Source organism: Anopheles merus, chromosome 2L (assembly GCF_017562075.2).
Source record: "Anopheles merus strain MAF chromosome 2L, AmerM5.1, whole genome shotgun sequence".
Lineage (NCBI taxonomy): Eukaryota > Metazoa > Arthropoda > Insecta > Diptera > Culicidae > Anopheles > Anopheles merus.
In genome coordinates, this window is record NC_054083.1 from 50,086,085 (window position 1) to 50,099,791 (window position 13,707).

At 46.2% G+C, this 13,707-nt stretch overlaps 1 protein-coding gene across 1 annotated transcript; it reads left to right on the plus strand.

Annotated features, from left to right (window-relative positions):
* The first annotated feature begins 269 nt into the window (after positions 1–269).
* LOC121591721 lies at positions 270–10,310 on the plus strand. The gene is made up of 6 exons (XM_041912575.1): positions 270–410; positions 2,572–3,877; positions 3,950–4,156; positions 6,091–7,872; positions 8,213–8,325; positions 8,580–10,310. Exons 2-6 carry the CDS (start codon positions 2,674–2,676, stop codon positions 8,787–8,789), a joined length of 3,516 nt encoding a protein of 1,171 aa, XP_041768509.1. The 5' UTR covers positions 270–410; positions 2,572–2,673; the 3' UTR covers positions 8,790–10,310.
* The last annotated feature ends 3,397 nt before the right edge of the window (positions 10,311–13,707 follow it).

Consider the following 13,707-nt stretch of genomic DNA (forward strand, 5'->3'; position numbering starts at 1 on the left):
ATTTGAAATAAAATAAGAAATTGATTGAGCAACTGTAAAGCTTTGATTAAATTCGGGTAAATTTCTCCTACCCAAGTCTTTCAATATGTAATTTATTAAGAACGATTTTCATTTCGTAAATATTAGTTGAATTTGTTTGAATCTTTATTGTGCCGCATCCCCAACCGACCACAAACCGGTCCAACGAACCCTGCAACTCTTGATGGTGATGGGCTCTCGCTCTATCTCCATCTCCGTCGACACGGCCGCTCCGAGAACGAACCGATCCCATCCGCAGCGAGCGCGACAGTTCTGTTCGGTCACTGTGTGCGTCCTGTTCGGGTAGCAGAAAGATGGACTAATTTCTCCCGTAAAAATACTTCCCCAGGCGGTAGAAATAGTGAAAAAGTGTTGCCTAAACACTACTGCAGGTACGTACAATGGAGGAGTATTGTTTTAGTGATTGGTTTCCAGTGAAATCGTGATTGTTTTACCGAGCGCGGTCGGTCGGTCTGTGTGTGTGCGGGATGACGCGTACCGTCAGCGAGCGCGTCCCCTGCATATTGGGGTGCTACCGCCGTCGCCGCTGACTGCTTCGTTATGGTTTTGTTTCTATTGCATGGCTTGCTTTTCTCCTTGGCTTCGCGGTGGAAATTACCCACCACGCGGAAATGGAGAGAGCCCCCAGAAGGCTCCCCCCGGGGGCAGGCTTTACCGAATAGAAAGTGATCTTTCCGGGATGCGTGCATGGTGCGGATGAAGGGGGTCAATTGAGTTTGTTTATTTTTAACCACACTCCAAGCTCTTGATGTCTTCCAATTTAACACCAAGCGCGCGGTTTGCTGGCGGCAATCTGATACATGCTACTTTGATTGCAAGCCTCCGAATGTTTCTGAAGTGTCTGCTGCTGATCCAAGCCGAGCATAGATTGTTGAAACACGCGACGATTGAGCGCAGCTGTGTGATTGGTCGGCGGCAAACACGCACGCACCCCGGAGCGAGCTCGAATGATGATTGATACGCGCTTCGTTTCTAAATTTCAAGAGCACGCACACACAGTGTTTTATCATCGTTTTAGCCCCCGCAAGATAACCACCACAGACGCATCGTTCAATTCGCTATGCTTTAATATTTCCCCTCTCATGCAGCCAAGAATTGCCCGCTTCTTCGAACGCCCTAATCCGGCCTTTCCACTTCTTCGCAGTTGCGATCTTCGCCACGGTCTGAAGAAACCGATAGCAGATAGGGTGGGGCAGCACGTTGTGTATATGTGTGTAGAGAACGCGAGCGAATAATCAAAAATTCAAAAACCTCTTCCAACCGCCAGTACCGGCGCTGCTATATGGCGAGCGCGCGCGACCAACGGCGGGGTTTTTAAAAATGAAAGCAATCGTCACCCGCGATCGAGCCACAACGGCCGGTTGTGGAAGAAGTGGAAGAAGAAGTTTTCGTCCCGGTTTCTATGCTGTTTCTCTACACCGCCCGAGAGACACAGAGAAGAATAGGCGGCGACCGACGGTTAGGGCGCGTTATGGGTGTACCGATCGATGGTGACGCACTTGTTTACGGGGTACCTATTTTTAACCGATTTTTTCATTTGCTTCTTCCTTCTCTCTTTCGCTTACGTATAATGTGTGCGTGTGTGTGAGTGTGTTGAGGCGTAAGAATTGAGAATAAAGTTAAGAATGGATGATGATGATGATGCTATGCTGCTGCACGCCGCTGCCGTTTGTGGTTTGAAAGAGAGAGAGAAGCCATGTAGAGAAGCCATTCCCTTTAAACTGCAGCTGTATTTTAATTCGCATAAAATCGGCCGCTCTTAAGAAGAGGGGGTAGTGTTTGTGGCAAACGAAGCGGAAAGTAAAGAGGGATTTTTAAAAGCAGACCAACCACCAACCGTGTTTGTTGCATGCGGCCATCATATGATCGCATTCTTCAGGGCATTATTTTTTCGGATCAAATTGTTTGGCCATTGGGTTGGAAAATTATTTCATTTTTTTGATGGTTTTTAAATCAAATTGTTATTAAATTATTTAATGGAAGGGCTGCTTGCTGTAGCACCAGCAGCAGCATATGTAATCGAAACAAGGTACAATTGTTTACATTAAACGCCCCTCCAAACGGCATCCAAAGGCATGAATGGTTGAGGGCAACGCATGTGAAGTGTTAATTACACATCGCCTGCTTTGGTGTGGCGATTGTGTTTTGGCGGACTGTGCGGCGGGATGGTATGGTGCGAGATCCACACGTTTGGAAACCACCGAAAGCGCTCGTCGGTTATCGGATTTCAATGTCAATATTCTAGTATTTCTTGTTTGCAGGCGAACAGCGGTGTGAAGCGGAAACACGCCTTCTTAGATCGTAGTCGTGTAGGATGATCGAAGCATATATGCGCCTCCTACCACATCAAATCATTTGTGTAGGTGTGTGCGTGCTTGGGTTGTTAAGGCAGCCATGGGCTACTGTGAGCAAACCGTACCAACGTGATCATACGTGTTGTGTTGAATTATTTATCTATGCTTTTATGCGTGCTCGCAAAAGGTCACTTATGAGCTTATCTTTATGGTTTCTTCTTTTTATCTTCCTTTTCAGATGAAACTGAAGGACAGGTAGAGTTAGAGCAAGAAACAGAAACCTTCCCAAAACCTCTCCCGGAGAATAGTTGTGAAATAGAAGAACAACCAGTGCGCGATCATGTCTCAACCACAGAACATTGGCGATGTAATAGAGACGCGGCGGCGGTCGCGCTCGAAAACTCCCGGCACGATGAACCTGCGCGTCAGCTCCGACCGTGAGTTGAACGGTTCGGAAACGTCCCCTGGGCGAAAGGTACGCAAAGCGCCCACGGTCGGTATGATCGAGGAGGAGGCAGCACCATCACCCGTTGTCGCCGCCAGTCAAGGACGCTCCACACCGGTGCGTAAAACGCGCGTCGTCACATCCGACTACTCATCCGAGGATGTATCGCCGGACCGAGCCCGCCAGGCGGCAACGGCGGTGGCCGCCAATGCACAGCTCGCCAAATCGATGGGCCAGCTGACGCAATCGTCCGTCACTACTACCACCACCACAACGACCAGCACGGAACAGACCACGGTCGTGCTGGACGGTGGTAAGGAGAAGGTAACCAAGACGCAGACAGTCACACAGACAAGCAGTGGAAGTGCCGGCAAGGAAGCCCTTTCGACTTCACCGCCAAAGAAAGAACCCGCCAGTGCTCAGAAGTCTCAGATGAGCACAACAACAACTACAACCACCACCAGCAGCAGCAGTAACAGTGCGGCCAGTACCACTACCCGTAGCGGTAAACTGGTCGGTGCCGCCGCGACGGCGGCCGCAGTTATCCGCACCAGCACGCCCAAGAATGCCGCCCAAAAGATGGCCCCGGCGAAGGTGATCCTGACGCCGGAGGAGCTGCAGCAGCACGCCGCTTACAAGGAGTACCTGGAGGCGGGCGAGTACTGGAACAAGTACCCGAAGACGGACTACACGTACTCGGAGCTGTCGCCGCATCGGCGCGAGGTAGCGCCCGGGCTCGTGGCCATGCCGAACATGTCGCGCCCCAGCCTGAACAAGCACGCCGAGCGGGTGCAGACGATGATCCAGCGCAATCCCGAGCAGGAAGCGTTCATACGCGAGCGCTACACCTCGGCACGCTCCCGGCTGGTGCGGTCGAACCCGTACGACTCGCACGACGAGACGGATGAGCTGATGCAGAGCGGCAAGAGCATCGGCGTCCATCGGCAGCAGCGGGTAACGATCGAGCAGCGCTCGATCGTGAGCCGGTTCTTCCTGTCGATCGTAACGTTCTTCTTCACGTGCGTCGATTCCGTGCGCAGCGTGTTCCGCCGGCAGGACGAGCAGCAGCTGTACTACACGAGGATCGAGGACGAGCGAGGTACGTGTTGGCAGAGAGGGAGATTGAAGCTTTTCGAAGCGGAAATGCTTACTGTTTCTTTCTTCGTTTTAGGCTTCTTCAGTCGTGTGTACGGTTTTGTGACGTCATTCTTCGTTAACGTATTCAAACGCATCTATTTGCTGATCTCTTCCGTGCTGTTTCTGGACGCCTGGTTGCTGCAGACGTCGGCCGCTAACGCGGAACAGCAGAAAATTGGCCAAAGGAAGCGTCGGTTTTTGCTTTTCCTGTTGGTTCTGTTGCCATTTTTGCTGATTGGAGGTAAGTTCGATTGAAAAAGGTTCCTTTTTTCTTTGAAAAGTGTCCGGCTCATCCAGCAAATAACATGACTACAACTTTGCACTAGTCTTGAATGCTGTTAATCATACGAGTTTGATTGTGTTGCACACATTTGATTCGATTTTTTGATAATTCATCAATTTGTCTCATTGATTTGGATGAAAGCTGTAATTTGTTTGTCAAGTAATTTTTCTAACCAAATTCTTTCTGTCGTCCTCCCCCTTGCCCTTCTTTTCTTACACACACACACACACACACACACACACATCTCCCTCGTACAAATCCCCCCCTCCTCTCTATACAGGTACGCTTCTCTATCTAGATCCTTCCGCGTTGGATGCGATTCGCGCAAGCCTTCCGTCTGAATTCCCAGACCTACCGGAACTGAAGCTTCCGAATCTTCCAAGCCTTCCGAGCCTTCCGAGCCTTCCGAGCCTTCCGGAACTGCCGGAACTGCCGAGCGTGCCGCTTCCCGACGTCGAGTCGGTGAAGCAGTACGTGGGCGACCGGTGGACCGATTTGTCCGATCTGACCGGAACCTATTTCGATCAGCTGAAGCTTGTGTCTCAGAATTCGGTCGATGCGGTGCGCGAGCTGTGGGGAGAAGGCGGGGCCGCAGAAGAACCAAGTGCCTAAAACAACAGTGGTCGTGTGTTAGGTCGTGTAGTTGCATTTCTTTTTCTCTCTCTCATGTTTCGTATTTGTTTTTGCCATTTAATGCTTTGTTTTTTCTTGGCTTAATTATTTAAGGATAAATGTACGGTTTACAAGCGAATTAGGGCCAGTAGCTTCGACATATCCACCCTATACACCACACGTATGCCATACTGTTTTAATGCGAGCAAAATAGAGTAATCCCGAATTCTTCATCATCACGCCACGACTCAAGCAGATGAAGCATTATCTCTCTTTTTATAAGTATTGTTCTTGTTTTTTGAAATGCGATTAGATATCGTTTTATTGTATTACTGCAAACACAATATCATTTTTGCCGTTTTAATTAAAGTATATTGGGGAAAGTATAAATCAACAAGAAATGGAAAGTCCAAACGCACTTAAACCCCATATTTTCTCACGTAAGAGAATGGATAGAGGAACAGGATACGTAAAAAATCACCCCACAGGAATAAAGCACTGCAGTGCACTTTTTTTTGTTTTTCTTTGTCGAATCTAGTTAGTGTATTTTTTTCTTCTAAACAATGCTTTGTTTGTCCATGAATATTAGGCCATTGTTTAAGATGCACGTCAATTAATTATAATCCTTCACCACGGAACGGATAGAAAGTACAGCTGTAGTAATGTTAAAATAAAGAGCTTCTTACGGACGGAACTTTTTTCCCTGTCTGTCCAGAGTTTAACAAACAAACAAAAAGCCGTTTTCGTGTTACTTCATTTAGCAGAGTTTAGCAAAGAAAGTTTGAGTAAAAACAAAAGGACAACAGGGAAGTTATAACACAATGGACAGGTAAGCATTAGCATTTCCTTATTTGTTTGTCTGTTTGTATTCTTTTTGCACTTTCCTTTTTCACTTATTTGTTTTGTTCTGTTTTTAGAAAGTATTTGTACTGTTTCTTTCTTTTTTTTTTCATTTGTATTTGTTACGCGATGAATGTCCGTCCTCTATCCTTCTCAATTTGTATCTAATTTATGGGTGATGAATAATTTTAAATGTGGAGTTTAATAAGAGAACGTTTGTAGGTGTTTTTGATGTTTTTGCGGTCATGCTGGTTGTTTTTGGGATAATTAATGTTGACTATTGAATAACAATTAGGCTCGAATGAACGTGAGAAGGCTCTAGAGGGCGACATCCATCTTTTCTAAAACTCCTATTCCACTTCTCCTACACCTCTCTGTATCTAAAATAAAAAAAATCTTCAATTAAACGGTATCTAACGAACTATTTACTCTCATTCCAGCCTACCTATTAGCGGACGAGGATCAAACGATCGTTCTGCCCGCATCGTCCCGTGCCACGCTCGCACTCTCCTCACTGTCCCACATCCTTCCATCAAACATTAAACACTCGGAGCTGGATATGGAATCGCTTTACCGATACGTCAACGAAAGGAATGCAAACTTCCGTGAAAAGATTCTATCAGCGTCATCGTTCTTATCCGCATTATCTCTACCCTTCGGTTGGCTCTCGACCAGCATCACCTTCTCGTGGCCATGGTCGTGGACGGGAGGCAGAAGCGATAGCACCTCCCGTGAAACAATCCGCAACACCCTTCAGCGTACGCTTAGCAAGGAGGAGTTTGAAGAGCTGATGCGCCATATCGATGCGTACATTGATGGCATGATGGAACAAAAGTTTGCCTCCAAGGTGGATGAATCGGAGCGGCTGCGGAAGGCGGCTGAACCGCCTCAAAGGGAAGCAATTACTCCAGAAATTACCGTACATGTAGCGCAGGTTATTGAGGAAAGCTTAAAATCGTATAATTATCATTTAACGGACAGCGATGTTGATGCGGTGGTGGAAAGGGTACGACAGATGCTGCAAGCGTCATATCCTCAGTTGTTTGAAGAGGCGTCAAAGAAAGCAGATTCAAATGATACCCCGGAAGGTGGTAAAGTTGTGCTGTCGAGCGAATACCTTACCGAGATCCAGCGTCTAGTCGAGCAGCACATGACGACGGTGCACAACCATCACTACGCCGTCATCAGTGGATCGCAGCTGGAAGATATTTTAGCGCGTATACTCTCCTCCGACAAGCTGAGCGCACTAATCGATCAGCGCATCGTAGCCAGCAGTGTGGCAGAGGCGCAAGATCGTGCCACTGTCGAACAGCGTCAGCGCGAAGCCCTGGTGGACGATTTGCGCAAAGAGCTGAACGATATTAAGGCCCACTTTAGCGAGCAGCTGCTGAGCAGCAGCGCGCAGTGGGAAGAACGCCTGCAGCTGGTGAAGCAAAACCACAAGCAGCTCGAGCAGCAGCTAAAAGCGTACCGATTGGAGAGCAACGAGCTTTACCAGAAACTGCTGGCCGATATTGACGGTCGATTAAATGCGCACAGAGAGGAACGGTACGAAGGTGTGAATAAGGTGATACGCGAGAATATTATCACAATTTTGGGACTCAACGTAAAGCAGGACATTGCCGACGGAGATCTGCGCGCGTGGATAAACGGACTGTTCGTAGCGCGTGAACATCTCGAGCAGCGGCTGGAGGAGATTCAGGCGAAGGTGAATGTGGACGTTCGGGAGGAAATCGATCGATCGGCGGGCCGATTAATGCTGGAGATAGGTGAACAGATACGGGCCGAGATGATGGTTCGCTTGAGGGAAGAAATGATGGCACGGGAAGCGGAACTCGCTGCCAGCCATAGCACTGTTACTACTTCTACTACTACTACCTCAGAGAGTAAAGCATCTTCCGCTGGAGGACCGGATGATCCGGATCCAGCCCGCTCCTCCACCTCGTCCAATCTGACCGAGGACGATGTGAAGCGTATCGTGCGTGATGCGCTGATCGTGTACGATGCGGACAAGACGGGCCGGGTGGACTATGCGCTCGAATCGGCCGGCGGACAGGTGCTGTCGACACGCTGCACAGAAAGCTATCAGGCCAACTCGGCCGAGTTTCGCATATTCGGCATCATCCCGATCCCGTACTCATCGAACACGCCGCGCACGGTCATTTCGCCTACGATGGAACCGGGCCAGTGCTGGGCGTTCCAAGGTTTCCCCGGCTATCTGGGTGAGTTGGCGGAGAATGTCTATTATACTCACAGCTATTAGTTCCTTTTGATTTAGCGTGTACAGGTCGATAATTGTGTTAGTTCATTGTTTGTTTCCCTTTTTTATGTTCCGTTTCATTGTTTCATCTTTCTATCTTATTTTGCTTTTGTTCTTTCTATTTTTATGTTTTTGTTTTGTTTTTGTTTGTTTGTTGTGGCTCTTTCGTTCTCATTCACGTCTTGTTTTCTTATTAAAATTTTCCTAATTTGTCACGCATTATTTCTCAAAAATTCATTTCACACTTTCCCCTATCCAATCGCTCTTCCACCTTTTGCTCATTTCTTCTCTTCTATTTCTAGTCATACAATTAAATACCGAGATAATCGTGACTGGCTTCACGCTGGAGCACATTTCCAAACTGCTTGTATCGAACGGATCAATTAGCTCAGCCCCGAAGCACTTCACTGTTTGGGTAGGTTTTTACTAGTGTGTTTCGATATTCGAATCGATGTTTCGGTAGTGTTGTGCGCTTGGTTTAGAGTTGTTTCTTTGCCGAAGAAGATTGCATGATTCCAAATTTTCAAAAACGTTGTTCCATAATTTGTGAAGCTTTCGTCGACCGTCTGCCGTTACTAAACGCTTGCATGCCGTGTAGTGCGTACTCGAATTTAGTGTATCATTTATTTAATAATTATTTTTGTGTCTTTTCCTCGCAACCGAAAATAGGGCCTGAGGGCACTGAACGATCCCGAACCTGTCCCGCTAGGCAGCTACGAGTATCTGGACCAGATGGGCAGCAGCGTCCAGTACTTCCCGGTGGCGAATAAGGACTGGGTCCAGCCGTTGCAGATTGTCGAGCTGCGCATTGAATCGAACCACGGCAACATACACTACACCTGCCTGTACCGGTTCCGGGTGCACGGTGATAAGGTGTAATCGACGGTTGTACGAAAGGAAAGGGAAAGGGAAGCTAGAAATGCAGCTAATTGCTAGAAACGCAGGAAGGAAGCGTGGGGCGGCAATACTTTTGCAATTGTTTTACCATATTTATTTCTCCGTGAAGGGGAGGATGAACGCTGTTTTTAGTGTGTTTGTGTGTCCACGTCCGTGTGTTGATTTGTACATAGTTTTGTTTGATTGTTTCTAGTTAGTGAATAATTCTTACGTCCTTTTTTACAATTACATCCTCTTTAAGCTACACGCTTGGAAGGGGAGAAATTATACCATTGATTAAAGTTTAGAACACACCGTTCTCCCGTTTGAGTTTTGTATCGTAAAGAATAGCTTTAGTTTAGGTGAAACAAAAGGGAAAGCGTTTGTTTATTTTTTTATGATTGCGATATTGTTTAATTACACTTTGTACAACACCAAAAACTTAATCCAGCAGCGATAGCTGCACTCATATATTACAATTTAACACATTGCTTATTGCTTCTTGTTCCACTCTAACTGTTACACTTCCGTGTTTGTCTTAGAAACGCCATTTCCACGCCATTCTTCCTTTCGAATAGCGAGTGGAAACGAGTTTTACTGACCTTTAACCTTTAACTGTTTTCAACTAATGAACTTCTAAGTGTTTCCATTTAGTTTCTATTAGTTTTTCCCTAACCAAAGGTATTTTTTTCTCTCAATTAATAGTGCTCTGAAATCGTCTTTTATTTGTTCTGTTCTTGTTCTTCATTTCCTACCATTTTGTGTCCGTCAGCAATTTCATTACTTAATTAGAGGTATTGTTGTATTCAGTATAGGCGCTTTCGTTTTTTTTTTAGTTTTGTTCGTGCGTTGCCTATTGTACTAAAAACTGTTTATTGTACTAATGCCTTTTTTGTTTTGATATTTAGAGGGTAAGAAAATCGTTAGCAGGGGAGAAAAATCAAACTACCATAGCTTAAGCTCTAGTCTTTAGTAAGAAGAGTGTGTACATCCAATTACTAATGAACCAAATTGCAAATTCAATTTAGAATAGAACCCACCACCAGCTGCCTTATGATAGAAGCTAACCAATAGAAGGAAGAGAGTTGAATGTTTGGAGAAAGAGAGAGAGAGGGTCCAAATGCTTCATAGAAAGGAGGGAAACAAACAGTCGTTTCGAAAACCAATTCATTCCAAATTAAGAAAATGGTTCGTTTTGATCACACTAGAATGTTCTTTTAAGCCAATCATCATCACATACGTACGTACATTGAAAATGCAACAAACAAATGGAGGAAAACATTCGGTTAATAGAATTTTTCAGTACAAATCAAAAACAAACGCCTATAGGGAACAAGGAACGTTTTTCGTTGTTTAGCTGCTTGCCTCGCGCGTGATCAATCATTAGTATTTCAAGCATAATTTTGAACGCAAATCCCGTTAGTCAGACTGTCTGAAAGTGTAGGAGACTGTAATCGTAGCGAGAGAGAGAGAGAGAGTAAGTGGAACACTTTAGAAACTAAAAATCGCCATCACTAAAAATAATAATAAAAAAAAAAACGAAAGAGCATTGTCGTCAGAATTGCGACTGGGAGGACAATTCTGCATAAGAAAACAGTTTGAAGTTCACCTTCCGTTTTATGCTTTTTTGAGAAATTATCTTCTATCTACCCTACCTACCCTCTTTTAAACAATTCCTCCTTAATGCAGCTCCTTTTTCTTCTGTTCTATTTGCAGCAATTTTCTTCTTCTACATTTACAAAATCAATGCTCCCCGCTAATGGAGGGAAAAAAACGCTCGTGGCTATAAGCTGAGAAACAAAACAAAACAGCAAAAGAGTACGCAAATTAAACGGAGCTGCGGCGGTGTCTTGCTCTGCGAAACAAACAAACAAAACTAACTACACGCGTCACCGTCGCCGCCGCTCGAAAGCTTGTGCAGTAGTAGTGCTCGGTTCGCGCGTTTTACCCGTCCAAGGGTATAATCCTCGAGGGCACTTGAAGAAGAATAATTGCGATGCGGAACAGAACGGGCAATCCGAAGCAGAAGTAGCAGTAGCAGCAGCAGCACCAGCGGTGGCATTTTCCTCCAGTGGTTACATAGCTGTTACTGCCCGCCCTTTTTGTAAGCGTGGAATGCACTTTTACCCAGGAAAAAAAACACACACACACACACACGCACAGAGAGTGCACAGTTAATTCCTAGAGCTTTCCTTTTAGCTCGTTTGGCTTGTGCTTTGAGCTTACAAAACGGTTTTCCCTATTTTTGGTATTTTTTTCCACTAACGCTTTTTGGTGAAAAAGAAAGAGTAATGAAAAGTGAGCTTTAACCCACCCTTCCCATACGTGCGGCGAAATTGAACGCTACTCTATTAACGGGCTTGCTGCTGCTGCTGCACGATAATGCACGACCGGATACGCGAAGAAGATGGTTTTGGGAGTGTAGAATGAATATTTAATTATTCAAATGCTTCAAACGATTAGCTCGGCTGAATCCGGGGCCGCGCAAGGCCAACGAAAGGAACGAGTTATGCAGCTGCTTTCCCTTTCCGTTTGCTTTGCGGAAAAGATCGCTGAATAAATTTTAATTATGGCTTCCCATCATTCCGGGAACATCTCCGGGATGCTGTTGGAGGAGATTCATTGCTTCGGAGTGCGGGATAGTGCATGCAACTGGAATGCCATTCTAAGAAGCTTAGTGAACTTACAGTACTACTTAGAAATTTAAGGGAATTCGCAGAATTTGAGGGGGAAAATGCCTTTAAAAAATGCCCACAATGAGGATAAAAGATTAGATTTTTCTATTCCAGTTCAGTTGTTTTGGTGTGTGTGCCTCGGCACTCCACTATAATGACGGTAGAGACTGATCCGGCCGAATTCCGCAATCCTTTACATCGGCATCCCTCTATCCCGGTCTGGGAACGGGGAAGATAAAAGAGCGCACAAAAGTGCCCAAAGTGGAAGAGAAGGGGAGTCACAGTTTGTGTTGGAACGATAATTTTCCATTCGACGGACGGACGGCCATCGATAAGTGGACGCAAAGTGGAAGGAAATATGCATCAAAATCAAATGAAATATTCATTACGGGAAGAGTCGAAACGAGACGAGGAGAAGTTACCGTCCAAACCGACATCAAGGCTTTGAGATGATGATGATGAGGGAGGATGATGAAGGCCGGCTGACGTTAAGAACCTGTTCGTCAGAAGAGGATCGGCCTGTGTGTGTTTTTTTGGGGGGATTGTAAAGTTTGACCGCGAACGCGCCACTGTTTTGTATTGATGAGATTGGCTTTTATGTGTGTTGAACAAAAGCCACGACAACGGATGCGGATTTTCGATCCCTGGGCCTTGTTTTCCCACGCACACACCGAATTCCTGAGAACATTGGAGCGGGGAAAAAAGGACTCAAGAGAGAGAGAGAGAGAGAGTGGGTTGGCGTTCCGCGATTGAACAATCAATATACATAGTAACTTGGCTTATCATCGTTTTAGGATCGGCGCCATCATCATCATCATCATGTTGGTGGGTGCAATGAAGCGTTTCGAGCGAATCGAGCCACACAGCTGATCGTTACGCGGAAACGACGAGCGCGGTCCACGTCGGGTAGAAGGACACGGACTATTAACTCGCTGAAAGGATTATGCCATGCACACACACACACACACACAGATGGGTTCGGATCCCATCGGAGATACCGATAGATGATTAGATCGAAACACAGGCGGACGCGCAAGGACATCCTACCCAAGCGCTTTAAAATATTGTCGATGCTGTACTGAAAACGGAACGGAAAAAAACAAGGATATAGCGGTAAAATTAACGCAGAAGAGAGAATCATCCTTCTTCATCGCTTCCTTCCACTGCTTCAGGTGCTGGTCTCGCTGCACAGCAGACTGATGTTATTATTTCGGAAATTCAAATTAGCTTCGCTCCCGGCTCGACACCTTTAAAGCACAACGCTCGCAATGTGAGCGACAGCTGGTGCGAGGGGCTCGGTGTCGGGGGGGGGGACGGGCGGTAGTGAGCGACAGCATAACATCAATTAATGCTAATATAATTGGTCCGGAAGGAGGACGACGTGCTGCTGCTGGCAGGTTCACCGTGTCGGGTGTTGGTTGGAGCTCCCCACCCCAGGAGCACTGAAGAAGCGCACACCGCAGGGGGAGAGGGATGGGGGGAGGGGGAAATTCCTTTACGCATTTATTATGAGGTGCCTTTTTACACCACCCGGTCTGCTGTTGTGTTCCCATTGCCCGTGCTGCGGTGCGAGAGTGGTTTTATTTTCAGCTTCTCTCGTGGGTTATTTGATTTTAACGACCGGAAGGACCTGGCTTGGTGGCTGCCCAGGGGGTGAGTGCTTTTGGATAGTGTAAATGGATTGAAAATGGATTGAAAATGCACCCAAGGATGAAGGTGGGCCATTTTCTTGGAAGAAGTTTAATTTTATATTATTTTCAATATTTTGTTATTTTATACCAATATCGGTTTTAGTTTCACTCCCGTGACGAAAGGTAGCATAGTGACGCAAGAAACATAAAATAAGCTTATAATAATAACATTTTCCTCTTTTTCCGCTTCCAATCCAATGCCGTTGCTGGTGTAGTGGATGGTTGAGCGATAGTTAGCAAATAAGATTCTGCTGATGCTTTGATAGCGAATGTGGAAAAACAGCGGAAGAGAGAGAGAGAGAGAGAGAGAGAGAGAGAGAGAGAGAGAGAGAGAGAGAGAGAGAGAGAGAGAGAGAGAGAGAGAGCAAGGATATGTCAGGTGGAAATGCTTTTTTCCCCTTTTTTCGGTGATATCATTCTCGAGCAAGAGCCTGTGAGAGTGAAAGAGAGCGAGAGAGCGCGAGAGGAGTGAACATTTTCTCATTTAATGAAAGAAGAGTTAGCCCGCGACCGACTCTGACACTCTTCTCTCAGGATGTTGTGGAAAGCGCGAGA